Source organism: Euprymna scolopes, chromosome 4, assembly GCF_053919585.1.
Source record: "Euprymna scolopes isolate OS-2025 chromosome 4, ASM5391958v1, whole genome shotgun sequence".
In the NCBI taxonomy this organism is placed as follows: domain Eukaryota; kingdom Metazoa; phylum Mollusca; class Cephalopoda; order Sepiida; family Sepiolidae; genus Euprymna; species Euprymna scolopes.
In genome coordinates, this window is record NC_136485.1 from 58,339,014 (window position 1) to 58,366,724 (window position 27,711).

The following is a 27,711-nucleotide window of genomic DNA, read 5'->3' on the forward strand; positions in this document are numbered from 1 at the left end:
CTTGGATGTCGGTCATAAGCTAAGCCTTCTTTCTATGACTGAAAAGTCAAACATTAGTGCTAAAGCACTCACATCTGTCATGCAGAACTTGTTAAAAGTTATGTGCATGTTTGCAAACTCTTTTTGAATAACCAGTTGTTTCGTACATTCTTTATTGCACACAAGTGTTCAGTTAACATACACAGTTGTTTTCAAAGGCTGTCACTTCATTTCCAACTTCATGTACTAAAAGCACAATACATTTCTTGTCTTTGAAAAATTTCTTTCAGGAATAGAAATCCACATAACATCAAGTTTTTTTTTGTTTTTTTTTTAAATCTCTGAAAATGGAAACTAAAGTATAACACAAGACTATAAATATAATAGGTACATGAATCCCTTAGAGGCCTAATGTTTTAAAGTCACAATCAATTAAAATACATGAACACTTATAACACCTTGCTGACATTTCTTTTCACATGACTCCCTTGCAATAAACTTGCCCGACAGATGAACTGCTACCTGCAAGCAAGCTTGTTCATACTTTGAATATAATATAGATGAAACGAAAGCTTGAAAACAAGAACTGGTTTGTTCGCTTTGTTCTAAACCACTGACCAGTGAGGAGACAGGTCGATAATTACTGCTAAATAATTTAGACCAACGCCTGAAACAAGTTTCCAAGCTGATAATTCACGACTGTGACGCCACATTTGTTTCTAGCTCAACCTACTGAGCTAACATTAGAGTACACGAAGCTGCCTCAACTGAATCTTGATTTCTATAATTTTCAGGTAACAAAATTATACTTGCCTAATTAACATTTGTTTAGACCTTAAAAAAAATCTAAATTTAATAAATTAGCAATTTTTGCCATTAAATTTTTCCCTAAAAGTTTGTATCAAGTATTAAACTTTTAAGATGTTCTGACCTTGAGTTATTTGCACAATGCTCAGGTTAATGTAACCTCCAACCTTCTAATTCAGAAATATCATCCCCCCCCACCATGTTTTGCTTGATATTTTTGACTTTATAATTTTTTTGTAAATGGACTTCCACTTATATATATATGAAATCTCGAGTGTAGAGCAACCTCCCCCTCCCTTTTTATCAAAGATTGCAACTTGTCAACCTGAAAAAGGTTGGTTACAGTGAATGAAACGTGCACATAACGATCAAGATGAGAACCTAATGAGAGATCCTAGAAGGGCGCTATGACATTAAAATTTGAGATGTTGATTAATTCAGACTATTAATAAAATAAGTGATTCCCAAAGTTAAAAATAAAGGTGCCATGGATGGCATCGGCTAGAATCGATACCAAAACTTAGTATTCCATTAAACTGGAAACGTTTGAGATGGTGACATTCAGGGTTATATGTATGTGTGAGTTAAAAGAATAAGATATTCTTTAAGAGGAGACTTATCAGGATAATGCAAAGCTATATCACTTTAGTTCTCCCCTTTCCTCCCTAAACAGTCTATTTTCTCTCCCTGCACAATTATTTCACTCCTAAAGTAATTCTTAGCTGTCACATCCCTATTTTCTTCAGAAGCATTAGGTTTCGAAATACCATGGTATAGTTTTACTTATCCTACACCACTAATTGATCATCCTTATTGACATATTTGATTTTTATCGCCACTTATCAAGCCCCAGAGGCTACTCGAGAAGGGTTAGTGTATAGTCGATGGGACAATATCGTAATCATTAGTGGAAATTTGGTAAATTGAATTAAGGGAAACGGCTCCTCCAGAACTTGTTTGCATTACACTTGCTGACGACCATATTGTAGTCGGCTGGAAAGCAGACACACGAGTTCCACAGGTGTGCAGTTTTAAGAGGTTTAGGCACAGATGAAGAATGGGAAAATATCAATGTTTCCAGCTAAATGACTTTCTTGTGAAAGTTTGGCAGGGAGGGGCCATTGATTGGAGCTCAGACGAGAACTTGCCATGAAAATATAGCAAATAGGCTCGCAACATCTCTTCTGTGAAAGCGGGATAAGGTCTTTCTAGTAGCTCCTGCCCAGATGTGGCAACAGTACTACATCCTTGAATGTATCTGGCTCTTATATAGGTAGAGAATTGCATGTGCACTGATCTACTGGATCGATAGGATCCCCCCCCCCCCCAGTGACTATGCCAAGATTTGATATACATGTTCAATTTCAGATCAGGAGTAAGTCAAGCCTGGAAGCTTGTCAAAATATGGAGCCTCCACAAGATGAGTGCCATTCATTTCAGTTGATGCCAGATGGGGATTAGTGATGTAAAGATAGAAGCTTGGTTTTAAATACATTAAAAGTAACCAGCCATCTCTTCTCCATTCTACCATGTGCTCAAGATCGGAGGAGAATCAGAACTTAGTCGTTTACGGCCTTGGATGTGCTGCCATAGATGGTAGTTATCAGCATAAATGTCTACAAATGATCTAAGGATGTGATTTGGAAGAGTTGAGCCCAGGATGGACTTCCTGAGGAACTCCAGCATTAATACTGTGAGCTTCTGATTTCTGCCCATCAACCACTACTCGTATGAAACTTTCAGACATAATTTAATTATCAGACATTTTCAGCTATAACATAGCTGGAGATTTTGTGGAGTAAACTCTTATCATACCATATCAAAGGCCTTTTATGTCGAGCAATTGCCCTAGAAAAGAAGCCTCCAAGATTCCCTAATCATGAGATATAATCGTAAGCAGATCTGCTGTAGATCTAGCAGAATGGAAACCATATTGCATGTCACTAAGGTAATTTTTGCTGAGGTGACTATTTCTCCAGATTCCAGCAACCGTCTCGTGATGCACAGACTTATTGGTCTGTATTGAGGGTGATGATCGATCACCTGAATTAAATACAGGGCATACTGATGAGATTTTCCAGGGTGTTGGGAAGCAATTCTTAAGACGATGCTTAAACAGCTTTGCAAGTATGAGATACTTCTGGTTGAAGCTTTGAGCACTATAAGAAATCCGTCAGGGCCAGTTGCTTTACTGGAATTAAGGTTTTTGATTAGCTTGGCAACATCATGCAGATATTTGTATGTCGCATAATGTGTTTTCCGATATAGGAGCAAATGCTGGGGGTTGGCGGCCTCAATTGCATAAGATAGAATTAACTGCAAAGAGTTTTGTTTTGTCTGATGCTGGCAAGATTACCTTGGGTCCTTTGATAGATGGTATAGAGCACACGCGTCTGTTCAGGATTCTGTTTACTATTTGCCAAAACTGGTGGGAACCCAGCCGCTGCTCAGTTACTTTGGACTCAATGACCTGAGCATACAACTCGCGTTCTTTATTACACTTTTACAGTGGTTGCTGAGTCTTGAAAGTGGCTTTAGTTTCGGTACATCTATTATGTTGGAAGCAATGGAAAAAGTTGTGTGCCTATCGATAATAGAAAGCGCAATAGAGCAATTAACAAATAAGAAAATGGATAAAAATTCAATAGATTATAAGTCCTTAATCTATCAAATATTTAAACAAAGAATAATTTTTAGTTCATGGATTTACAAAGATAGGCCCTTTTAATCAAAGGATAACTGAGCATAATTTCGAAAACAGTAAAAACCAAATGTGTTAGCTGTACCTACTCTGTATTGTCAAAGAGAAAATAACAAAAAAATAACTACAAATAAAAAGCATTGAATTTCATTCAATAAAGCTTTTAAAAAATATATTTGATATTCCAACTTTGTTTCACTGCAAACCTGTGTAAAATATAGGGTTATTCTCTGCACTTGTGAGCATTATACATAGATGTATTAATATATACTTGTATCTTTATTGTTATAGAACACATGGATAGAATAATGGAGAAAAAGTTGCATCATAATTTAAGTTTTCCGGTAACAAATATTAAACAATGAAGAGACCTTTGATACACGAAGGTTACACCAGGAAATGAATCCTCAAAGAATACCATGTTCCTTTTTACAATAAAAAAAAAAACATACACAGGCAATAATTAGAGCAATGCGCACGAAATATGCAAATTTCACTGCCATTGAAATTCAATGACAAATTACTCACCACTTGAAAAAAATCTAAAACGTCAGTCTTGGCGTTAGTTGACTCTAGACAATAACCTAATAGCTGCTAGCTTTTATAAAAGCTACTCCAATTTAAAGTGTTGGACGTGACAAAGCTTTGAAAGTCTAGCCAAAGTGGTATGATTTTTTTTTAATCCTCCCTTCTATTAATAAAACTAAATTACAAACTCATGACAGAAACTCTACTGTTAAAACAGTTCTTTAAGGGAGATAACTCTGACCCAACACTTCAAGTTTTTGCCACTTCGTTTCACCTATCATTGTTGGGAATGAAGCAATAATCTGAACTGAAATATAGAAAATCAAAAACTTTTACATAATTTGACTTAAATCTTGTTTTTTAAAACCCGTTTATTTTCTCCCTTGTTTTTCTTTTTGCATTTGTTTTTTCTTAGTTTTTTGTTTCTTACCTTTGTTTTTAGTTTTAGTTTTTTCATTTTTTTTTTTTTTTAATATTTAGTATTTTTCACTGCATTTTTCGATTTTCTTAGTTTTAGTTTGTTAAAATCTGCATTTTAATATGAACTTCCAAATACAATTTTAATTCTTGGTCTTTCTAATTTTCCGTTCTAATATGGAATTCTCAAATGTTACAACAATTTCTCTAAACGATTAAATGTCTTTATCTAATTAGTGTAATTATAAAATATTCTATAAAACTGCAATCTCCAAAGATATTTTTCCTAAAGGAAAATATACTGACGTTCTTTATTTTATCACCAACTTGAGTAATGATAGAGGATATAGACATTTTTATTTTGTAGCCTTCTATATTACATGTACAGGCAGAACTTCATTTCTTTTAAACCGTAACTAAATATATTATAGTGCCAATAACGTAGTTCAACAATAACAAATGAACATTTGTTAGTCAGAATCACTGACATGTCAGCAAACAGAAATTTTGGATTTGAAAGTATTTACTTTAAGATTTTCAGAATTTCCAGAAAGGACTAAATATTTTAACTGTTTCATTTTAATTCAGTTGAAGTTCTCAAATCAAAGGGTCTACTTTCTGAAGCTGACACTGTGAGATACATATAGTTGTATATACCATTGATCTGTTTTATTTTTCAAACGGTAAAGAATCTGAAAACATAATTTTCTTAATTGACCATTTAAATAGGTGTTATCTATGGTGTTAGTTTTACTGGATACAGGAAGAGAATTAATTCTAGAGTATCCAGCTTAGTACTATTATTTGAGGTATTATCTCTTGAAGGTGCACCATTCCTTGTAAAAACTAGTGAGTTAGCCCAATTAAGATCTCAGTATGGCTGCAAATACCATGTGATTTTGAATATTTAGTCAAGGTTTACTTATAGGGAAAATATTCTTGTGCCAGATTATCCTGATGAACCCCTGCACAGAGGGACCTTAGACACCCAAGGACATTGTCTAGTAGGCATTCAAGCTCTTTCCATAATAGACTGCAGTGAATGTTATTACCACTGCCAATATTATTTTTCTTTTACATAAGCATCACTTATCAAGGCCGAGGCCACTCGAGGATAAGGGGTTAAAGAGTGTACAGTAGTCAATTGGACAATATAGTAATCATTAGTAATGGAAATTTGGTAAATTTAACAAGTTTAACAGCTCATGAAGAACTTGTTTATGTTGGACTTGCTGACAACCATATTGTCAGCTGGAAAGCAAGCAAATGAAAGATGGTTCCACAGGCGTGCAGTTCTAAGAAAACTTTGTTCATGGAATCTACATTTAGATTTAGGCACAGATGGTGGTGGAAAATTAAGTCTTCAGCTAGACAAGTTTCTCGTGAAAGTTTGGTGGGGAGGGCATAGATTGAAGCTCAGACGAGCACTTGCCATGAAAATAAAGCAAAATCTCAACATCTCTTGTGAGAAAGAGGTTGCAGGGAAGAGAAAAGGGCACAACAAATGAAAATTGACTTGTCAGCTTAAATGCCGTTTAAGTTGAACATTTTAAAATTTCACAAGATAACTTTGTTAGATTTACAATTGTTAGAAAGTTTTACCCTTTCAAAGAATATCCTCTTCAAACAAAGATGAGAAAATGTTAACTGACTGAATGAAGATATTTTAACTTTTATTGACAAAAATATATTTTCAACTTATTTTAAACTGCACTTAACATTATTAGGCAAACTTATTCAAATTTGCATTTAAATTTTACTATATACATAGTCAAATTATAATGAAAATTAATTTCAATCTTTAAATCTTGTATCGAAATCTTTTTGTATTTCTAAACCAATTTTGGATTAGATTTTTTTTTTTTTTTAAACCAAGTCTAAAAACTTTTCTTTTATAAAACAGGTTTCTGGTTCCGTCAGTAGTTCTTCTGTTCATAGGTTAAACCTGGTAGGTATTTTCATTTATTTTTTTAAAATCTTTAATTCCATTTCTCTCGTTTTCTGCATGTCTTCAATTCTTCAAACGTAAGAGGAATACAAAACATTAAAAAAATATATACAAAACATGTATTCAATAATATACAAAGGAGTAAAACCAGACACAATTGAAGAGAAAAAATATGAATGTATTAATACAATAGGGAATATGCATGTTGATGAGATTAAATGTGAGAGCAATGTATGAATATTTAGTTGTTGGGCTGTTCTGTAAGTTTAGGTGACTGCTACCAGAAGGGAATCTATACATCTATTAGGTAGACCATGTAAAGATGGCCAGACTTTCAGACCATGTCTGATGACTTTGAAAATCGGTCTAGGAAAGAGAGGGCCCCCATTTTGTATATGTTAGTGTGGTCAACATGTACTTCATTTGGAGGAAAGAACAGAAGAATCAGTTGGAGATATACACACACATGTTTATATTAACGTTTGGTCAAAGAGTATAAAAGGAAGAGGCAAAATGTAAGGTGCTACTTGACTTTATATTGCTAATGAGTTTGTATGATTATGTAATTTTTACAAAATAAAATCTGTCTCAAAGTAACTTAAAATAAAATCAGCCTCGACTGTCACACCAATGCTTTCTCGGTGCAACAGTTTCTTATTTTACCAAAAATTTCATTAGTCTGTCCATTTTCACTTTTTCTTGAAAACCACTTGGCCTATTTACTTGAAATTTGACTTGTTATAAGGTGCACTGAATTGAGTATTATGGTATTCGTTCAGTTGTTTGATATGTAGTGAGAATTAATAGACTAGCCACCACAATACCACATTTACTCTAGAAATTTTCTTAAATTACTGGGCTTATCTGGATGAAATTTTGTATGCATCTTTTATAAGATGCAGCAAACTAAGTATTATAGTATTCTTTTGATGCATAGTTAGGGGTTAAAAGATAAGCATTTAATACGAAAATTAGCGCAAATTTAACCATATTCAACCTTTAATTGGGCATAAAGCACTTAGTCAATGGACTATAACTTTTATTGATTGTCATGGGAAAACTAACATTATAAAATACGAAGAGGACTACAGACATTAGTACAAAGAACACATTAATATTTCAAATTAAAAAAACGCATGTGACAGAGGTCGAAGATGGAGAAATGAATGAAAACAAATTATAGGCAAATAAACTAAAGTTCATGGAGGTTTAATTCAAAGGAGATAGGAGTATTCCAAAATAAAGTGACACAAAAGTAAAAATACAATTGTGGGCAAAATGAGTTTTTAATGTCAAAGATGTAATCCAGTTCTGGGTTCTTGATTAGATCCTCACAAAAACATTGCATATCGGTTAATTTTTTTTCTCATTTCCTTTCTTTTACTTTTGAACTTTCATCTTTCCTTTTCTCATTGTCATCCCCGCCAAATTCTTCCACTTTTCCATTTCTAGTCTAATTGCATGTGCAGTCTGTATTGTCTTTTGCCCTACTTTTGTATAACGCCAGCTATTTTTTCTCTAGCGAAAAGCATTTGGCTTCGAAATGCCATGGTCTAAAGGAGCTATCTCCTCTCATCTTTCCCTTTAACTATTGAATTGATAATGTACTAAATTTCCTATATAACTTTACTCCTTATAACTTCTATAATTTGCTCCTCCTAGTCAGGTAGAACTTTTTCTATCTGGAAAAGTGTGATTCGTTTTTTCTTACCTGAAAATAAGATTTAATTTTCAGATTTTCAAGATTTGAAAATCTCGCCAATAATTTTAAATAAAAACATTTATTTCTTTATTTTTCAGTCTGGTGGAATGTCTCCTAAAATTGGTATCAACGGGTAAGATACAATTTTTTGTATAACTCAACCTTTCTTCAATTTAACTTTATCTTTTTGCTCTTTCCAAAATCTCATTGATTCTTTAAATAAAATAATTTTCTTCATACAAATTCCCAATTTTAATTAAAAAAAATTCCTTGAAATAATTGGAAGAGTAATGCAAAATATCTAAAGTAGTTGGCCTTATTTCTTTGTCTTCAACAGCACCGTCTGTTTTTATTGATTTTTTTTTTTTTTTTTTTTTTTTTTTTAACAATCAATATTTGATTCTGGTTTGTCAGTTTTTCTTGTGAACCGTTGCTATACGTTAGGATTTGTTTCCTTTCAGAAAACTTTGTCTAAATCATTCTTTTTTTTATATAGCCCCCATCTTAAAAGGATGTAAATAAATATTCGTCTGTAAAAACTTTTGGATTGAAAAAATATTTTGGAAGTAAAAATGGTATAGCTTAAAGGTACAAAAAATGCAAGTAAATACAACACCAGACAGTGTCGGGTAGGGACGGCTAGTATTTAAATCGATTACATATTGCATGTAGTTAGACAAACAAGTAAATAAAACTCTTATCTGCTCCTTACAATCGCACATAAACGTAAAGTTGAAGTCTGTTTACTTTGTACGAACAGCTTTTTTCTTTATCCTTATTTTCATGGTAGATTTTTGATTGAACTGATTCCCACTTTAAAAAATCTGAACTGAACAGGCGATTTTTGACAGATTAACACCTTACACAACCCAACATCACATTTGTTTTTGCCACAAGCCAAAAGGCCTGACATAAAATTAACAATGCTTAAAAAAGGAATGTTTAAACCACAATTGAAGCATGATACCTGATTTTTTGTATTTTAAAATTTAAGTGATAAAATAGTTTTATAAAATCAACAGTTCTCTACAGTGCAATATGGACTGCGGGTAGCCATGGTAAGCTTCCTCCTGGTGCAGCATGATGGTTCCCCCAACCAGAGAATCAAATCAATCGATTTGATTGAAAAGATGGCAGATTTCAATGACAATAAAAATATGGGTGAGAAATATTTGATCATTCAATTCCATGCAACATTGGGTTTCCTTGTTAGAGAATATGCATGGCACTTAAGATAAGAGTCAGTTGACAATTTTTGCACATATCTAGGTCTGCTTATTAAGCAGATAAAATGAATGTTTAACATAACTGAAAATTTAGAGACTAGTAGGGTATTCAGTTTATTTGTAAATAATATATATAGTTGGATTGTATAAAGAATTGTTTCCATGATGGTCAATTTTGTTGGGTTAACCTGTACATAAATGCAATCATAATGTACGTGTGAATTCTTATTACATCTTAAAATGTAAATTTGTAACCATCTTGAAATATTAATATTTTTTCTTCAGCTTTGGCCGCATTGGAAGGCTGGTCCTCAGATGTGCCCTGATGAAGGGTGCCTCTGTCGTAGCTGTCAATGATCCATTTGTAGACTTGAACTACATGGTATGTATCCTTTATTGTATCTTACCAAAGTTAATTCAAAAGAAAAACAAACTTTTAATCACATCAGGTGTTCTTATCATTAAGCAGATAAGATTAATGTTTTAATATTCATGACTCCCAACTTTAGACAAGTTGGGAATAGACAGAAATTTATTTTTGGATTGTAATAAAGGATTATGAATTTTAACGTTTCCGTGGGTGATAACTTGTGTTAACCTGCACATAAATCCAATCATTGTACATGTGAATTCTTGTTACATCTTGATGTTAACTTGTAAAAATTTTGAAATATTATTTTATCTTGAATTTTTTATTTATCCTTTATTTTATTTTACCAAAGTTAATTTAAAAGAATCAAAAACACTTTTAATCTCTTGATGAACTTAGAATTGGAGAGAAGAGTAGAAAATGGACCTTCGTTTCCTTTTTGTCTTTTATGAATTGCATTCCAGGAGATGTTTCTGACAAAGGGATCAAGAATTGCTGTTTTGAGTCTGAATCTAGTGCTTGTCATTCGCTAGTTTTTTTTTTTTAATTTTTTTTTAATTTTTTTTTTTTTTTTTTTTTGAGAATTGCTTTTTTCTGAAGCTATTTTCATTAAAAACTCGTCTCCTTACAATGTTTTTTTTTCCATGATAGGAATTTATAGAACACTGATTCTATATATTTTTTCTCCCTCCCAGTCCTGGATATGACCTTAAATTATATCCTATGGTGAAGCTCCGGCTTGGAGAGGGTGGAGCCACCCTTTAATTGCCATTGCTCCCAGGTCTACTCTTACCCTGAGTGGTAGTACCTGTTAGGGTCCCAACTATGGGTTAAATAGAAACCGACTTGAAAAAACAAATATTCTAAAAAATTGTTCCGAATCACTGGATTCGGCATTAAATAACTTGAAAAGGGTTGATATGCCATAAAACAACCAACCCTCCCTCCCTCTCTCCCTTTTTCTTATTCCTATTTTCTCTCTTCCTTTCTCTCCATTGCGTTTTGTCTTACCTTGGCTACTATTTGGGTTCGTGTCTAAAAGACTGGAGTTGAGTTGCAGAGGTGACGGACACACAAACTAAAGCAAGTGAAGCCATGATGGTGGAATGAGTTATGCAAGTTCACTTTTATCAATTCAATATTTTTTTTATATTTTATACTTGCATATATATATTTTATACTTGCATTGTCGTTATCGTGTCAACATTCATTTAATTGGCAAAGAATAAATGCACAGACGATTGTCATTTACACGGAGAAAATCTGTGAGAATTTCGGGCGATGAACAAAAACTACATGGGAAGAAAACCGTGGAGGTCTGACCAGCGTCTGCCCAAGGTCGCTTTGAAGCCCTGTAGTGTGGGCTGGATTACGGCCTTATTGGGTAGCTGGTTTCAAAAATGCCACTTGAACCGAGAACGCTGCTTGGCATTAAAGCCTTGAAAGAAACTTATAAAGGAAAATAACCGAAAAGCAAAGTTATCTCCCCTGGATCGGAAGTGAGGGGGAGACTTTTCAAGATGGCAGACGCAGCATTTCACATAATCTGTTGCTCTAACGTTTTACTATTTTTCTATTTAAATAATTTGGTGCCAAAACGATGTCTTGTAATTCCCACATTTAACAACCAGTGTTATTCCGTGACAACATAACAAACATTGAAGGTAGACCATTTTCGTGTGCCTATGGAGCTCAGGGGCAGGGCTAAAGAACAGGTCCTGGTCCTGGTCCAGGCCATACCATCCATGGAAGATGTTGTGAGGATGAGGTAGCCTCAAAGCCTCCTGCACTCAAGGGAGAAAGATTTAGAGCACTTAAATTTTGCTTATAGGATAGACAAGAGCAGATGGATGTTCTATATTGTATATTTTGGAAAAACTCCCTTCGTTAGATGTTTGATTTCAGTTCATCCTGGGGCTATTGTAAACATGAGCAGTTTTACAGAAATTTAAAATGTTGTTTGCTTTAAAAAAATCTATTCTTTAAACTAATGTAGGGCTTATTATTCAATATTTTATTGGTTTAATTTTTATATTACTTAGTTATATATATAACTAATTTGCATTTTTCTTTTTAGTACTGATTTTGTTCTGATCAAATTGATGTTTAAAGTTAACTATTTAAAGGGAGACAACTTTGTCAAGATGATTGAAAGACAATTTGAAATAAGCATTTTGGATTTTTCAACCAAAACAAGGCATACTGCCATTTGGAATGTGAAGGCTATTTGGATTAGTGTCCAACAGTGGACTGTGGGGAATTGAGCAGTGAGATATCTATTCACATTGCATTTCAATTTCTGCAGGAAATGAAAACTAAGGTTTAGCAGTTTGATGGAAGAAACTATTAGAGTACTGTTTTTGGCATCTAGGTACCTCAACGGTGAAGAGTTATGATTTTACTGCTTGTCGGGTTAGTTGGGAGTGTACGTTGATGGGCACAAGTGCTAGGAGTTCATTAGAACAAATTTCATTAAAGTACTTGTAAAACTGGCATAAGGATGATATTGCTGCAATGGGACGGATTGGAGCTTGGTTGACAGTCTGAGACCTATTAGATTTGAAACTCCAAAATTTTATTTTGGATCTTGTCTAAGAGTGAGATTAGTATTAGACGCACCTGTCCAAATGTGGCAAATTTCACTGCAGAATTTAGTCATTACAATTTATAAAGATTAATTTCTCGCTTTTTAGTGGAATTCTGTAAAAGATGAGTTTCAGCTAGTTTTCATATGAAACTAGCAAGACTACCCTGGTGTCTAGGGCAAGTGTTTAGTTTCTATTAAAACCTGTCTTTTCTTTCCCTCTCCTAACCCTCTTTCTCTTCTGCCCACACAGCCCTTTTATATAATAGATTCCTTAGTAAATAAAATGGCTGAAAAAACCGACCCTACTAACTCTTCTGAATGTTAGATATTCATCCAAGGCAATGCCAATCAAAAATAAGAGCAAACAGATAATGAAACATGTTAAACACTTTAAATATGTTTTTAACTCTTTTTCAATCTGAAAAGGAAACGCTTGATAAGTGGATAGTTAATCTGTGGAGTTTCGAAGAAATACTTTCCTTCTCATCAGAGGGTAGGAATTAGCAAAATGTGGGATCGGATTTTGCATACAAAAGTATTTGAAACTACAAGTCAAAGATCTTACTTGATAACAAAAAGTGAAGCAGAGGGAAAATGGTGATTACACGTGAATGGAACGTCTGGATTTATATATATATATATATATATATATATATATATTATTATTATTATTATAATTATTATTATAATTATTATTATTATTATTTGGTTTTTAGCTGGACATATAAACTTTGCATCTTTACCTTTTGTAATTTGGCATGATTGTTTTTTTTTCTTTCTCCCTCTCTCACTTTATCTTCTATTTTCTCTTCCTCTCTCCATAAAGTTCGTTTTACCATACAGTGAACAATTCATGAGTAGAGGTAAATGACTTAGGAAAATCGCTACAAAGCATGAAACCACTTTTTATAAGGAGCTTACAAAAGCGAAAGATGATTATCATAAAGACAGATGTCTGAAGACCTTAATCTTGAAAAGACCAAAGCTATAGGAAGAAGTCAGCAGGAAGACTTCCACAAGCTTGAGCTCCTTGAAAAGAAGTTACTAGAAAAGGAAGCTGTTACAATGATGTATTAAAACAGCAAATTGGAGACCGCTAGACAAACTGGAACAAAAATGAGATCAGACTAGCCTTAACATGTCATAGTAATGCTTATAAAAAGACTTAAAAATTCAGAAAGATAAGTAAATATCAGGCAACAAGGTGAAGCTTTTAATTCCAGCTTTTTCTGTTGGATGAGAAATCATTCCGTAAAACTTTCTGTTTAAAGGGTAATAACTCTTTTTGGGCCCCCCTCCCCTGACAAAAGGAGGGTGACCTGTAAATTCACTCTTGTCTGCACTTTCTCAATAACTACGCTTCCAAATTTTAAATTTGGCACACTCATTAAACAGGAGTAAAATAACAGAACGGATTTTCCAGGAAAACTCTGGTTGCCCAAAGGATTAAAATGGCTCAAATGACACTTTTGTGCTTATCAAAACAATTGATGCCTTGGATTTCTTTATAAAACTGTCTGAAAATTTGTAACTGATTTCTATATAATTTTGTCTATAGTATGCGATAACTCTTGGGTAAGTCCCAGGGGCTCTTTTAGGGCTAATAGAACACTTCATTTTTGGGACTATTTTACCAGTTTTCCATGGTGCTGAACTCTAATTTAAATGTTAAGGTGTTGGACTTGGAGCTAAATGGGGTGGGGGTGGGGGCAAATGCTGAACTTGTTGTACTTTGAAATTAGTTTCTAAACACATGGCATTATGGGATGGAACCCCCAAAATACACTGATCAGACTAGGAGCACATATCAAATCCACTATCATAGTTTACTTTTTCATTGTACAATATTTTTAAATGAATTAAAATTGCCTAAAAATCATTTTCATCTGTTTATTTTTATGGTGTATTGTTTCACAACTCGTTTACCAACATAACATTTTTCAAAATATTTTTGTTTTAATCAAAGTGGACCTAAATTTATTTCTCTGGTTTTAACGTTTTTGTTTTAGGTTTACATGTTCAAGTATGACAGCACCCACGGTTTGTTCAAGGGTGAAGTTACCCACAATGCTGGTAAACTGATTGTTAATGGTGTTCAAATTGCTGTTTTCAATGAGTGAGTTTAAGCTTTTTGATTTTGCAGTCATGTCTCGGTAACTTTTTTTTTTTTTTTTTCCTACAGTACCTTGCAGTAATCCCTTTTTTTTTTTTTGTGGAGGGTACTTTGCAGTAATCCGGGTTTTTTTTGTGGAGGGTACTTTGCAGTAATCCGGTTTTTTTTTTTGTGGAGGGTACTTTGCAGTAATCCGGGGTTTTTATTTTACAAATTCTTAGATTCGTAATTCTATGGGTATTTGATCACTTCCCATTTTAGCCACTTTTCCTCAGTGTCGCCTAAATTCCTTTTATCTCTGAATTCATACTTAATCTTTATTGTTCATGCTATTAGTTTTGATTCTAATCTGAACTTGTGTATCGTATGTTTCTACCAATATTATTTTTTGAGAAATTATGGAGACTTCAGATGATCTAATGTCAACTATTTTTTTTCTTGTTTTAACTAACTTTAAACAAATCTTATCCAATAGAAGAGTAACTTATTTTGCCTTTTGGTAACACTTATTTAATTTTGTTGATTATACTGCAAAATGCCAAAATCAATTAGACGGATATTTCTAAAATGTTCCTTACCAATAACCTTTTAAAGCAATGAGGGGAAAAGAACTAGATTTTAAATCATTTTGGAAATATCGATTAAGATCCCGTTTTTCCTTATAAACTCTTTCCCCATCTTTTCCTGCAACTAATCCTTCATAATTTTTATTAGAATATAATTCTTTGTAAACATTCCGATTTCCATGAAATGAAAATTAGCTAGTCAGAATCAAAGTTTGATATGTCAGCTTAAATGCTATTTGGGTCTAACTTTTAAAATCTCTTATCTTTATAGATAAGAAAAAAATGTTCCTAAATGCAAAATATTAGTCCTAAGCTAGAATTTTTCTTTTTCCTTCTCAGGAAGGATCCAAGCAACATTCCTTGGGGAAGTGTTGGCGCCGAATACGTTTTGGAATCAACTGGTGTCTTCACCACCACCGAAAAGGCATCGGTAAGTTTAATGTTTGGGAAAGGGAAAGTTGTAATTTATAGACTAGCTATAATATAAACTAAATTTGTATTTATCATTTGTATGTCCAGGCTAATCTTGGAAAATACATGGGGATACTTAAAAAAAAAAAAAAAAAAAAAATTGTGAGCAAGGGCCTTTTCAAATTAAATATTAAGTTATAATAAAACTTAAAATAAAGAGACCATTTTTTTTTTTTTTTTTTTTTTTTTTTTTTTTTTACAGCACATGGATGATAATTTTGGATTTCATAAGTATACTAAACCGTGAATGTTATGCAGAGGAATCACTTCTGTTAATTTAGCATAGATAAAATCCTCTCGATATCTTGACATATAATCCGATAAATTAGGGTTTAATTTATAGTATTCTGAAGGAATGTTTGACTTGCATTCAGTAACCATTTTAATGGTGTGGTGGGATGAGCAGTTTATTTTATCATTGCTAGGGCAACAGCGTATTTTTTTTATTCGAGTATGTATCCATTGATATTTTATATGCTTTTATAGTGATGTGATTCTGATTAACTGTTAGATATATACTAGAGTCAAAGCAATGAAAGAATATTCTGTTGTCATAGCCTTAATCATTACATCAAAATAAACGAATGAATGAGGACTTTATTTTCTCATTAGGCTCACTTGAAGGGTGGAGCCAAGAAGGTTGTGATCTCTGCCCCATCTGCTGATGCCCCAATGTTTGTTGTCGGTGTAAACCACCAGAACTACACAAAGGATCTCAAAGTTGTCAGGTTAGTTTTTTTTTTTTTTTTTTTTTTTTTTTTTTTTTTTTTTTTTTTGTCACCTTGTTTTGACAAAACTACGAAAACATTTTATGCTCCTTCCTCAATATTTCTCATGATCAATCCCCAAATTGACTTATTTTAGGCTAGCTGGCTTACCCAGCATCGTTCAGGGCAAATGTTTAACATTTCTATTAAAACTTTTACTTCTCTTGTCTTCCTCGTCCTCTTCTGCGCCTAGCCTATTCCTATCTTTTGAGGCAGTTTTTAAAATTTTTTCTTATTAGGAATAAATTGGCAGAAGGAAAGAATTTTTTAGGTAGTACATTTTTTTAGCCATAAAACTGAGCTGATGAAATCTGCATCAAAGAATATTTTTTCTAAACTTGAAACCTTATTCATCTCGAGTAACAAAGACCAAGAAAATACCAACTTTGAGAGTTTTGTATATTTGTTTTTAGCCGGATATACAAACATATGCATATGATAACTGCAAATTGTAATATTTATTGTAAAAGAAACTCTAAATATGGAAAGATTTTTCAGACGCTAACTTAGATTCAAGTTTTTTGCTCTTAATAAATTATATTGTCTGATTAATTCTTTGACTTGAAAAAGTATTTCCATAAAATTCCAAAAATTTTCTCCTTAAATGAAATAAATCAATTTCGATAACTTAATTTTTATTTTATTTTGTAATCAGCAATGCATCCTGCACAACAAACTGCTTGGCTCCAGTAGCCAAAGTTGTTCATGAGAAATTTGGTATTTTGGAAGGCCTTATGACCACTGTCCATGCCTACACCGCAACCCAAAAGTGCGTCGATGGTATCAGTGCCAAGGTAAGATATTTCTGTCAATACATTAGTTACCTCCCTTGTTTTTCTCCCAAATCCTTTCGATGCACAGGTTACCTCCCCTTTGGTCTTACGACTCGCACAAGAGTGCATTAATGATATACAATAACGACAGTATCTTTTTTTTTTTTTTTTTTTTTAAATGTAATTTAAAAAATCGTATACCATTTTTAAATGTACCCATGCACAAGGCAACATTTGATGGGGTGCATAGTTGCAATTAATGTTACATTTCGATGTACAGCCATTGAGGACAACCTGGATTTTTCTTGTCTACTTAACATTAAAATGAAAGATATTTTTAATAAAAAAAATTTTTAAGGAATAAAATTTATTACTTATTTTAGGACTGGCGTGGTGGTAGGACAGCCGGAACAAACATCATCCCTTCATCTACTGGTGCTGCTAAGGCTGTTGGAAAAGTTATTCCTGAGCTCAATGGGTAAGGAACTAGTTGACAGATGACGTCACACTGGATACAATAATTTTCCGGATTAAAATACAAATATTGAAATTTTTTTAAATGATTATCTATTCCTTAACTTTGCTTTGAGTCTCTGAAAATACTAATAAATACAACCTGCTAAAGAAACGGTGACCCAGATGATTGTATAAAATATATAATTTATTAAGGAGATTAAGAAATATCTTTAAATTTTCACCTGAAAATAAAAATCAACAAGACGACTCCTTTTAAATTTAAAAATATAAGTTGTCTACTTTGTTTAAAAATGTGTAAATAAGTAAAAAATCATAAACTGAAAATTTCACGGCTTCCCCAGTAATGCTGGGTATTTACAGTTAGTAAATATATAAACACTGCATATCCTTTTTTCATGAAATCCTAAGTTTTTGTTTTCCTATCTATTGCAGTAAACTGACTGGCATGGCTTTCAGAGTTCCCACACCAGATGTTTCTGTTGTGGATTTAACTGTCAGACTGCAAAAAGAAGTAAGTTCCAACCATTTTGTTTGCACCTTCATGTTTTTTAAATAGCTATGTACCAAACATGTATCCAAAACATATCAGAAAAAATAAGACCACTAAAACCAAGTACACGTCAACCTAACCAGTTTTAAATTTCTATGGAAATTTTCCATTTATCTAAATTTTAAGTTTACATTGAAATTTCTGATTTGAACATAATTTTATGCACCCAAATATAAATATTTCTAGAGGATAGAGAAAAATATTTTAACTTTGCTTCTCTCTCATATATGTCATATGCTACTGGTACCATGTAACCCAGTACTACCTACCTCATGGTCGGGTCACCGGCGACTAAACTGGTTCCCCCACCAAACTTGTTTGGTGAGGAGGGCGGCTAGTCTCCCTGAAGGATTAAAAACAAGACCTTCCAAAGGGCGAATGAACTTTTTTTCTGTGTGTGTGTGTGTGGGGGGGGGCAACCAACCTTTCTAGAAGCAAATCTCTGATTTAAAAAAAAAAAAAAAAAAAACCATAAAGTGGAAGACCAGTACCCGCATTAAGCTGGTCTGCAGTTTAATTTGTTGCTGGATCTCAACATTTTGAACCGAGAGACTTAGCTGTCGTACAAAGATACTCCCTCAGACATTTGGGCTCATGGATTTTAAATGTCTGAGGGAGTAGCACTCGTCTGACAAGACGTTGCAATCATATATATATGATTTCAGGGTCTTAATTTTTTTTTATACTCTGTATTTGTTTGGATTATTGATTTGATGTTATAACACTACTTATCTTAAATTGAACTAGCAGGGAGACCTGATGTTGTTCAGGACTGAATGAGTATCACAGCTACATACTTTTTCACTAAGCTCATAACGGTATATTTCATTTGACTCTACTGGCCACATCCTTCCTTGCCATCTAATATAATTGAAGAAAGAGTTGAGAAACTCTGAATCAATATCTTGTACATATGGCTTCAAATTTCATTAAAATCTAACATGTACTAAGTTTTAAAGGGGTTCTATCCTGATGTTTTAGAGATGACTTGAATGTGATCCTTACAATACTTTATTTTTCAGACTACTTATGAAGACATCAAGAATGCTGTGAAACATGCATCTGAGAATGAAATGAAGGGTGTACTCGGTTATACTGAGGATGCTGTTGTCTCCACAGATTTCATTGGTGATGAGAGAAGCAGCATCTTTGATGCCACCGCTGGCATTCAGATCAGCTCTACATTTGTTAAACTCGTGTCTTGGTAAGTTTACTATTGAGAAAAGAGTAAACTGAGAATTCTGTTGGGTTGTGTAATTAACACCATATTCGCAGATAACAGAAATTGTTGAAAAACTTAAATTGGAGAGGGATTGTAGAGCTAAAGGTTAAAATGCTGGGCTTGCAAAAGTTTTTTTTTTTTTTTTTTTTTCATTGATAAATAAAAGCTTCAGTCATGAATCTTTGTATGATAAATATTTAACTTCAATGTAATGTTATAATTGAACATTTGTCATTCACTTTCTTTTGCACAGAATAAAATCTTTTTCTGGGATTCTTTCTCTTTATTCTTCCCTCCTCTTAATTTTGTATGACTATCCAGCCTTAGAGGGTTGAAAAGGGCCTTTCCATTAATAAGCATATAACGTATCCCTTCAAACATGGTTGGGTTCATTGCATACTGCATAGCGATGGCAATCTAGTTAATACACTTTTGATCTGTAGATCCCTTCCAGTTCAGACCTGACGGAGGTTAGCAAGGTTTTTAACAATTTTTATCAGAAAAAACTGTCTTTTGTCCAGATTTTAGGCAGGCATTGTATGTGATCAAACCATCAGTGTCTCTTCCGTAGATAAATAAAATAAAAACTTAATTGATGAAGCCTGCCCATCTTATTTGCATGATTATAGTTTAATGAAGACATTTTTGATCAAATATACTGTGGTGGTATGGACGCCATCCCCCCCCCCCCCTTACAAAACCAGGACCACAAGGAGTAATTGGAAATGATTTGTAAAGTTGTCAAGTAAAAAAAAAAAAAAAAAAAAAGAAAAAGTTAAATGATTCAACAATGTGCACAAAATAGTAGGACGAGTCAGGGAGTGGCAGTAAGATGAAAGATCCGGACATAGGATTTCTGATCCTGAATTCAATATATTTAGTTACAGCAGTTTTCAGTTTTGGACAGTTGAAGATGATTTACAGCTCAAAGCAGATTGTTGGTCGATTGATCAGTTAATCTCCTCTGCTTAAATTGCCCAAAGATGCCATGAGCAAGAGTTATCTACAATTTTTGGAAGTCCTTTATTACACACTCTATGCATAACTGATTCATACACAATATATTTTTCTCTTAACCTTACCCAACCTGAGCTACTGAACCTAATTTGCCTCTGTGCCTGGACAAAATTGTGAAAACAATTCCGCCTTCATGTGCCAGTCCACCTAACAGGTGGAGTCCTCCTTAATGCACAGGCCCACTTGCATCACCAGAATTCTCATCACTTTCTCCTTCACCGATATATTCATCACTAACGTTACTTGATTCAGAAACAAACTCCTGATCAAATCGCCTTTGTCTGAATCAGAATTTGTCACTTTATTCAACACTTGTTGCACCGAGAAACTACTTGGTCTCTTTCACCTGTCAAAGTGCTTGGTTTGTCACTAGCTTGCTTCATAGTTACTTTAGTCTACAAAACAACTTGCAACTTTGCCAAAACAAAGGAAGCCATTTGCAGAATGTTAGGTTCGCACTAAATCGAGGCTAAGCAGCAATTGGGTAGCTATTTTTAGCTCTTTGACAACACAAAAACATGTGGTTGGAAAAATACCAGTTAAGCGGTAACTATAGCATTTTCAGAAATTACTGGTATATCGGTAAATTGGTCTAGTAGGGGTTAAGAGCTTTTTATACCTGTAAATAAATGCTCTCACTCTCTCAGATGAAGAAAACCATAGCAAACAGTTAGGGTCAGCAGTAGTTGGGGACATCTTGGTTCCACGGTGTATCTCTCTAGATTTCATAACCGTAGGATTATTTGATGTGTACAATTTATCTGAAATGGCTTTTGAGATTTACTTTTTTTTTTTCCTCTCCAGGTACGACAATGAATATGGTTACAGCTGCAGAGTTGTTGACCTCATTAACCATATGGCCAACGTCGATGCTTCTTAAGCCAGTCATATCCTCCAGCCAACGTTGACACTTATGAAACCAGCCAAAATCCTCCTTGGTAGATTCTTAATGATAGACTTATTTATTTTCCAACTCTTTCAAAGTCTTCCATTATTACACATAACCCAGAAAAGATGCTGCTCACTCTGTCGATGTTTCTTCAATTTGTAAAAACATTTTGAAATGAAAAATAAATGATTTTTAAAAAATTTGAAACGTTTTGTTCTATATCTTTTGTATGACATTAGCTTGTTGAATTATTAAAGACAATTAAAAAGGATGTACTTTGACTTTCGTTTCTTAAAGTTGATGATGAAAAGATAAAATGCATGTTTTTCATTCATTTATATATATATATATATATATATATATATATATATATATATATATAGCAATATAATCTCTTAGGACAACGAAAAATAAAGGTTCTTATGTCATCAAAAAATAGATGTCGAAATTATTTCTCTTTGCCTAAAGAGCATTTCCCGTGGTTCAAGGGAGACTAATTTAAACGATTATTTACAACGTTGTAGATATACACCATATATTGCATGTACCAAAATTAACCCTATAACGAACCTGTAAAGCTCACCAAAATCTGTAGAAAAAAGCCAATATCGAAGAATGTCATATCTGGTTTAACGTCCATTGTACACGCTGGCATTCATCGGACGTCTTTAAGAAATTGACTTCAAATTAACCGATCTCTGGCCAGGTCTTTATTTTCTCAGGTCTATGCTTACCATGTCCTGCTTCCTTTAGCCTTCTATAAACTGAACAAGCTATCTCAACTGTCGAGTCTCATCTTCTGCTTGGTGTAGATTGAGAACCTATGTGACTTATTTTCACCATTTTCTTCCAATCCTGAGTAAATTGGTTGATAAACGGCAAAGTCTGAAGTTCACTTTTAAACTGTATTTTGACTTCCAAAAATGTCCCCTTTTGGCGAACCTGAAAAGTTCTAGTAACAGTTCAGGTAAGAGAATAGAATTAAAAGATTAAGAGGCAAAATTTACTTTGAGATAATTGTTTTTTTTTTTTTTTTTTTTTTTTTTTTTGTAGCAAAGATAATTTATATGGAATTTTAGAGAGAATTGTCATTCCTGCTTGAGATAGCATAAAAATAAATGTCTAGTTGGATTTTCTTATCAAATATATCTGCATCTTCAACTTTCTTTTGCTCATTTGTCAGCTTTTACTTGGTGGGGAAAAAACATTACGTGACCTGTTGTAGCTTCGAGAGCTTAGTTGAACAAAAACTTTATCTTATTAGAGAAGGCTCTTTCTTCTTGCTGCACCATTGACGATTATGCGCTTTAAATTTTCACTTCAAATATTTCTTGAGGAACAAGCAAATTGTTTGCACCATCACTTTTTCACCTGTTTAACATTTGCACTAATTTCTTTTCCTCCAGACAAGACTTTTGACTTGATTTTTTTTTTTTTTTTTTTTTTTTAAAGACTTTTTTTTAAACACCTAAACGAAAATTTAACTGACGAAATAGGACTTTCATCTAGAGCCTCCTTATGTCTCGCCACGATAGGTTACTACATCCAGGTCCGACATTTTCGAACAGCCTTATACTTCTAAAGGCCAAAGCAGCAACTGCCTTTTTTCACTTTCCTTTTTGCTTAAATCGGCAAGCAAAAAATCTCTCCATCAATCGTCAACAAAGAAAGTCACATGCTATCAGAAGCATTCTACAACTACTTGCAGAGGTGGGTTAAAGAAAGGAAACAAAGAAAGTTAAATTCTGACAATACATCATGACACAATTTCTCTAAATATTGAAAATAGAATCTAAAACTAAACTCTTGAAAATAGGCAAAATCTGACGGATCCAAGCACATACGAATGTCCAATTTTTGCAATGTCAAATTTGTCTTAATTTAATGTTGAAATCACAGAAATTCAACCAAAAATACACAAATACATAATCCTATTATTCTGAAGTAAATATTGGAAATAGCATCTAAACCAATGTCAAATTCGTCTCAATTAAATGTTAAACTGATAGAAATTCAGCCAAACATACATAAGAAACACATGACACTATTTCTAAAGTAAATATTTGAAATAGCATCTACACAAAAACCCTATAAAATAGGCAGAATCTGACAGGTCCGCATTCATGAGAATTTAAAATTTTTGATATATGCAAATTTTCTTAATTTAATCTTGAAACCATAGAGATTCAGCCAATATATACATAAATACTTGGTACGGGAAATTCTAATGGCTGCTTAGGAATGGGACCTGGTTTTGAATGCCGGCTAATCATATTTTAAAAATTTTCGGTTACATTTTGATTGTTTAAAAGATTACTGCTTGAAGTTAATTCCTCAAAGAAAAAAATACATGGAATAATTTTATCTCAAATTTTAAAAACCGTACATTTCACGTAAAAATTCATTCGTGTTTACATTTTTTGGGGGCAAGAGAAATATAAATTTTCTGGAATTATTTCCAAGTGAAGTATTAAGTTAGTCTTAAAATAATCAATTAATACAATAAACGTACTTAACTTTTACTAAAAAGGGTAATAATTATTAAAAAATGTGGCCATGGTAGCAACAAGATTGTGTTAAAAAAAAAAAAAAAAAAAAAGGCAGCAAAATTCGAAGCACATTAATGACATAATGTCATTATTTAACAATGTTCCGTCATATCGAGCATATTTTTCCTTTTCTTTTAAAGAATGTGCATCCGTACTTACCGACATGGAAGGTTTGCATAATTCTTTCCATTTTTTTTAATTGAATAATTTTTGTATGTTCCTGTTTTTCAATTTAATTATTTGCTTTATTTTCCGAGATTATATGAAAATGATCTTACATTGATTATACGTACTTGTGGGCAATATGAATATTAGAATCTTACATACGTTACGTTAAAAATGAAACCATAAATAAATTAAAAAAAAAAAATATTTTTGCAACGAAATTTTTTTTTTTTTTTTAAAGAAAACCATAACTTTAATGAAGGTGTTTTTTGTTATAAAATATACAATACATTTCCACTCGGATTCAAATAAAAATGTGCTCATTATATTCCAGGATCATAATTCGATAAATGCTGAAAATTTAAAATTGGTTAATTTCCTAATTCTTGAATTATTAAGTAAAAGATGGGGGTCAAAATGTTTATACATTTAGAGTACCGGCATTCATTGTACCCGTACCTAATAAATACAACACAACACTAGAGTTATATCATAAATATTGAAAATAGCAACTAAACCAACGCCCTAAACATAAGAAATACATCGTAACACTAGTATTCTACAGTAAAGAACGAGAAGGGCATCTAAACGAAAATCCTAAATTGTAGGAAAAATCTGACTTCTTTTTTTTTTTTTCGATACTGGATTTTTTTATATTTAATGTTAAAATAATACAAGTTCGGACAAAAAACATAAATAAATCATGACACTAGTATGCTAAAGTAAGAAAAAAGCATCGGAACCTAACGCCTAAAATGAAAGCAAAATCATACAAGTCCACCTCATGAGAATGTACAATTATTTCAATTTCTAATATTTAACAATTTTATGAGGAAAAATTCGACATTTTCCATACTTGAAAATACTCATGAGCACAGACCTGTCAGATTTTGATTATTTTGTTGGGATTTGGTCTAGATGTTACTTTCAATATTTATTGTAGAATAACAGGGTAATGATGTATTCCTTATGTATTTTTGGCTGAATTTCTATGGTTTTAACATTGAATTAAGACAAATTTGACATATTGTAAAAATTGAAAATTCTCATGAGCGCGGACCTGTAAGATTTTGCCTATTTTCTAGGGATTTGGTTTAGATGCTACTTTCAATATTTACTGTAGAATAACAGGGTTTAATTTATTCCTTATGTATTTTTGGCTGAATTTCTACCGTTTTAACATTAAATTCAGACAAATTTGACATATTGCAAAAATTGAAAATTCTCATGAGTGCGGATCTGTCAGATTTTCCCTATTTTCTAGGGATTGTCTTTAGATGCTATTTTCCAGGGTTGCGGAGTTGGAGGTTTTAGCTGCAGTCGGATTTCTAAATGTACTAGGAGTTGGAGTCGGAATTTTTTATCCGACTCCTTAAGTCCCCCTCCCCCAAATTTTTTTTTAAATGGTTTTCCTGTTTGGTTTTACCAGTTGTACAATTTAGCAGTTTTTATAATGTCTTGTTCTTATTTTTTTAATTTTTTTTTTTTTTTAGATATATCATATTTTGTACTGTCCTGCAATGCTTCTACTTCATCAAGCTATTTTGGTTCATCGGATCACTGCAAATCTTGTCTGAACAGCTTTTTTCGCTTTGGTTGTGACGTCACACATGATCAATGAAAAGTCTGTCTTTGAGTGAGATCACTGTGGATAACAATCAGATTGTAATCCGAAAGTTATCCAGTTTCTGAATGGAATTTGGCAATTTGATTAGTCCAGGATCGATCCGGAATTACAATCTTATCCAAAAAAAAAAAAAATGGGTATAAATCAATTTGTGTTGCCACCATGTGACAACATTGTATATGACTAACTAATCTAAATAAAAATAGCTGATCATGGCTGAAACAGTGTATCCCAGTGATTTTTCTTTTCCTTCATTTTCGGTAGTTTATCACATTTTTCGTTAATAGAAATATGCTAGATTTTTGTTTTTGTTTTTCTTACAAATAAGTTTTAACATTTAAACATTTCCGTTCTCTTATTCTTTATTCTGCATCATGTACGCTGTTTTTTTTTTGTTTTGTTTGTTTTTCCAATTTTAAAAAAGTTATATTTAAACAGGGTTATTACGTTCGCATATTCTTTATTTTCCATTTTGTTTTGATTTACTCCCCCCACACCTAAACACCTGGGAAGCGCTGGGTACCCTCGCTAGTTAAACATAATTCTATGTTATTTATTAGTAAAAATGAATGGCTGAAAATTTTCTGACTTCAATAAATAGCTGATGTTTATAACCTCAGCGCAGTCAACATAAAAGATCAGAATTTAAATATTTTATTTTTTTGTAGTTTAGGGTGTTGTTTAGAAAAACATAACAATGTTAGAAAATATCGGATTCAAAATTCTTTAATTTTGGACCACTTTCCATGGATGAGTCAAATATACAACTTTCCCGAGTCTAGGCAAGTTGATTTAAAATCTACCCTAATACTGGTATGTGGAAGAATCTAAAAAACCCTATATATGTATTTATTTACGTTTTTATAGGTTTACAGAAATTGATTACTGAAATAAAGCAAACAATTTTTACATTTTGAATCAAACATTTTTTTTTTTTTTTTTTTTTTTTTTCTTTTTGACAGATTTACAAAAATACATAATTTTGAAAATTAGTTACAAAACTTGATGCACCCACAAGATGGCTTCAAAACGTAAATCTGCCGTATTTGACCATTTTAACTTAACCAGTGATTTCAAGCATTATGTATGTCAGTGCATAACAACTCGAGACGATGAAGAAACAACTTGTGGTGTTGAAATAAGTGCTTCTGGTGGTGGTACTATCAAAGACCATGCTCCTACTCGTGCTTCTAACTTAAGACATTTGGAGCGCTGCCATCCTAGCATCTTTAAACTTGTTCAACAGAAAGACAACGGCTCATCTAATACACCAACCACATCAAAATCTAAAACTTTGATTACTGAAAAGAACCCTACCACAGCATCTCTTAACAAGTTTTTTTGTTAGTGATAAAGTGACAATCTCAACAACTCCAGCTGAATTCAAAAGGAACATCGTTAAGATTATTGTTCTCACCAGCATTCCCTTGAGATTCTTTTCTCGGCCTGAAGTGTTAGCACTGATTGAAGTGGCACGAAAATTAGGAGTGGCTCTAAACAAAGATTCCATAAAGAAATTAATAATTGGTGAATATGAGAGCCCAAAAAAAAAAACAGCTAAAGAGAAAACTAAGCAATAAGTGTGTATACTTGAAAATGGATGCATGCACACACCATCGTGTTAATTATTTTGCTGTTTATGTTAGGTATGTGGATTAAGGGAAAAATATGACTAAAACTTTGGCCATTAAAGACACTGAAGCCCAACATTCCAGTAACTTCTTAAAGCAATTGGTAAAAGAAGTGTTGCAAGACTTTGGCATTCAGAAAGACCATGTATTATGCATTGTCACAGATAATGCGTCTAACATGCTGAGTATGGTAAAAAAAACTGAATGACAGAGAAGATTCTAGTGTTACAGAAGAATGTGCAGCAGAAATTCAGGAAGGACAGCCAATTGACTGGGATGACTTAACAGAGAAGCAAGAGGATTTTTAATTTCTTTGAAGGGTTTGAGGAGGCACCAAATTCATTGGATGCATTTGGTGATGTAGCAGCCTGCATTTCAGAAATTGAACACCAGCGTTGCTGTGTTTATACACACCAACTTGCAGTAAACGATGCTCTTAAAAAGTATCATTCCAGTTATCTGATAGCAAAAGTCAGAAGAGTTGCTATTTCAGCAAGAACTCCGAAGATTGATGCCATTCTTAAAAGAAGAGCTGGAAAAGGAGCAAGTAACTCGCTGGGGTAGTACTTACAGCATGGTAAAACGGCTTGTTGAATTGAAGCCTATTCTTATCGATATGGCAAACCCAG

At 33.0% G+C, this 27,711-nt stretch overlaps 1 protein-coding gene across 4 annotated transcripts in view; it reads left to right on the plus strand.

Annotated features, from left to right (window-relative positions):
- LOC145267505 (glyceraldehyde-3-phosphate dehydrogenase-like) overlaps window positions 1-21,381 on the plus strand; it is a 38,878-nt gene extending 17,497 nt beyond the window's left edge. For 3 of the 4 annotated variants that reach the window (XM_080123308.1, XM_080123310.1, XM_080123309.1), the window contains 11 exons: window positions 6,336-6,380; window positions 8,181-8,215; window positions 9,594-9,690; window positions 14,275-14,381; window positions 15,284-15,374; window positions 16,028-16,143; window positions 16,838-16,976; window positions 17,339-17,433; window positions 17,865-17,943; window positions 19,005-19,186; window positions 21,026-21,381. In XM_080123308.1, coding sequence (XP_079979434.1) covers window positions 6,336-6,380; window positions 8,181-8,215; window positions 9,594-9,690; window positions 14,275-14,381; window positions 15,284-15,374; window positions 16,028-16,143; window positions 16,838-16,976; window positions 17,339-17,433; window positions 17,865-17,943; window positions 19,005-19,186; window positions 21,026-21,101 — 1,062 coding nt within the window. In that variant the 3' untranslated portion in view covers window positions 21,102-21,381. The remainder of the gene's footprint in view (window positions 1-6,335; window positions 6,381-8,180; window positions 8,216-9,593; window positions 9,691-14,274; window positions 14,382-15,283; window positions 15,375-16,027; window positions 16,144-16,837; window positions 16,977-17,338; window positions 17,434-17,864; window positions 17,944-19,004; window positions 19,187-21,025) is intronic. The other variant, XM_080123311.1, reaches the window with a different exon arrangement.
- Window positions 21,382-27,711: the final 6,330 nt, after the last annotated feature.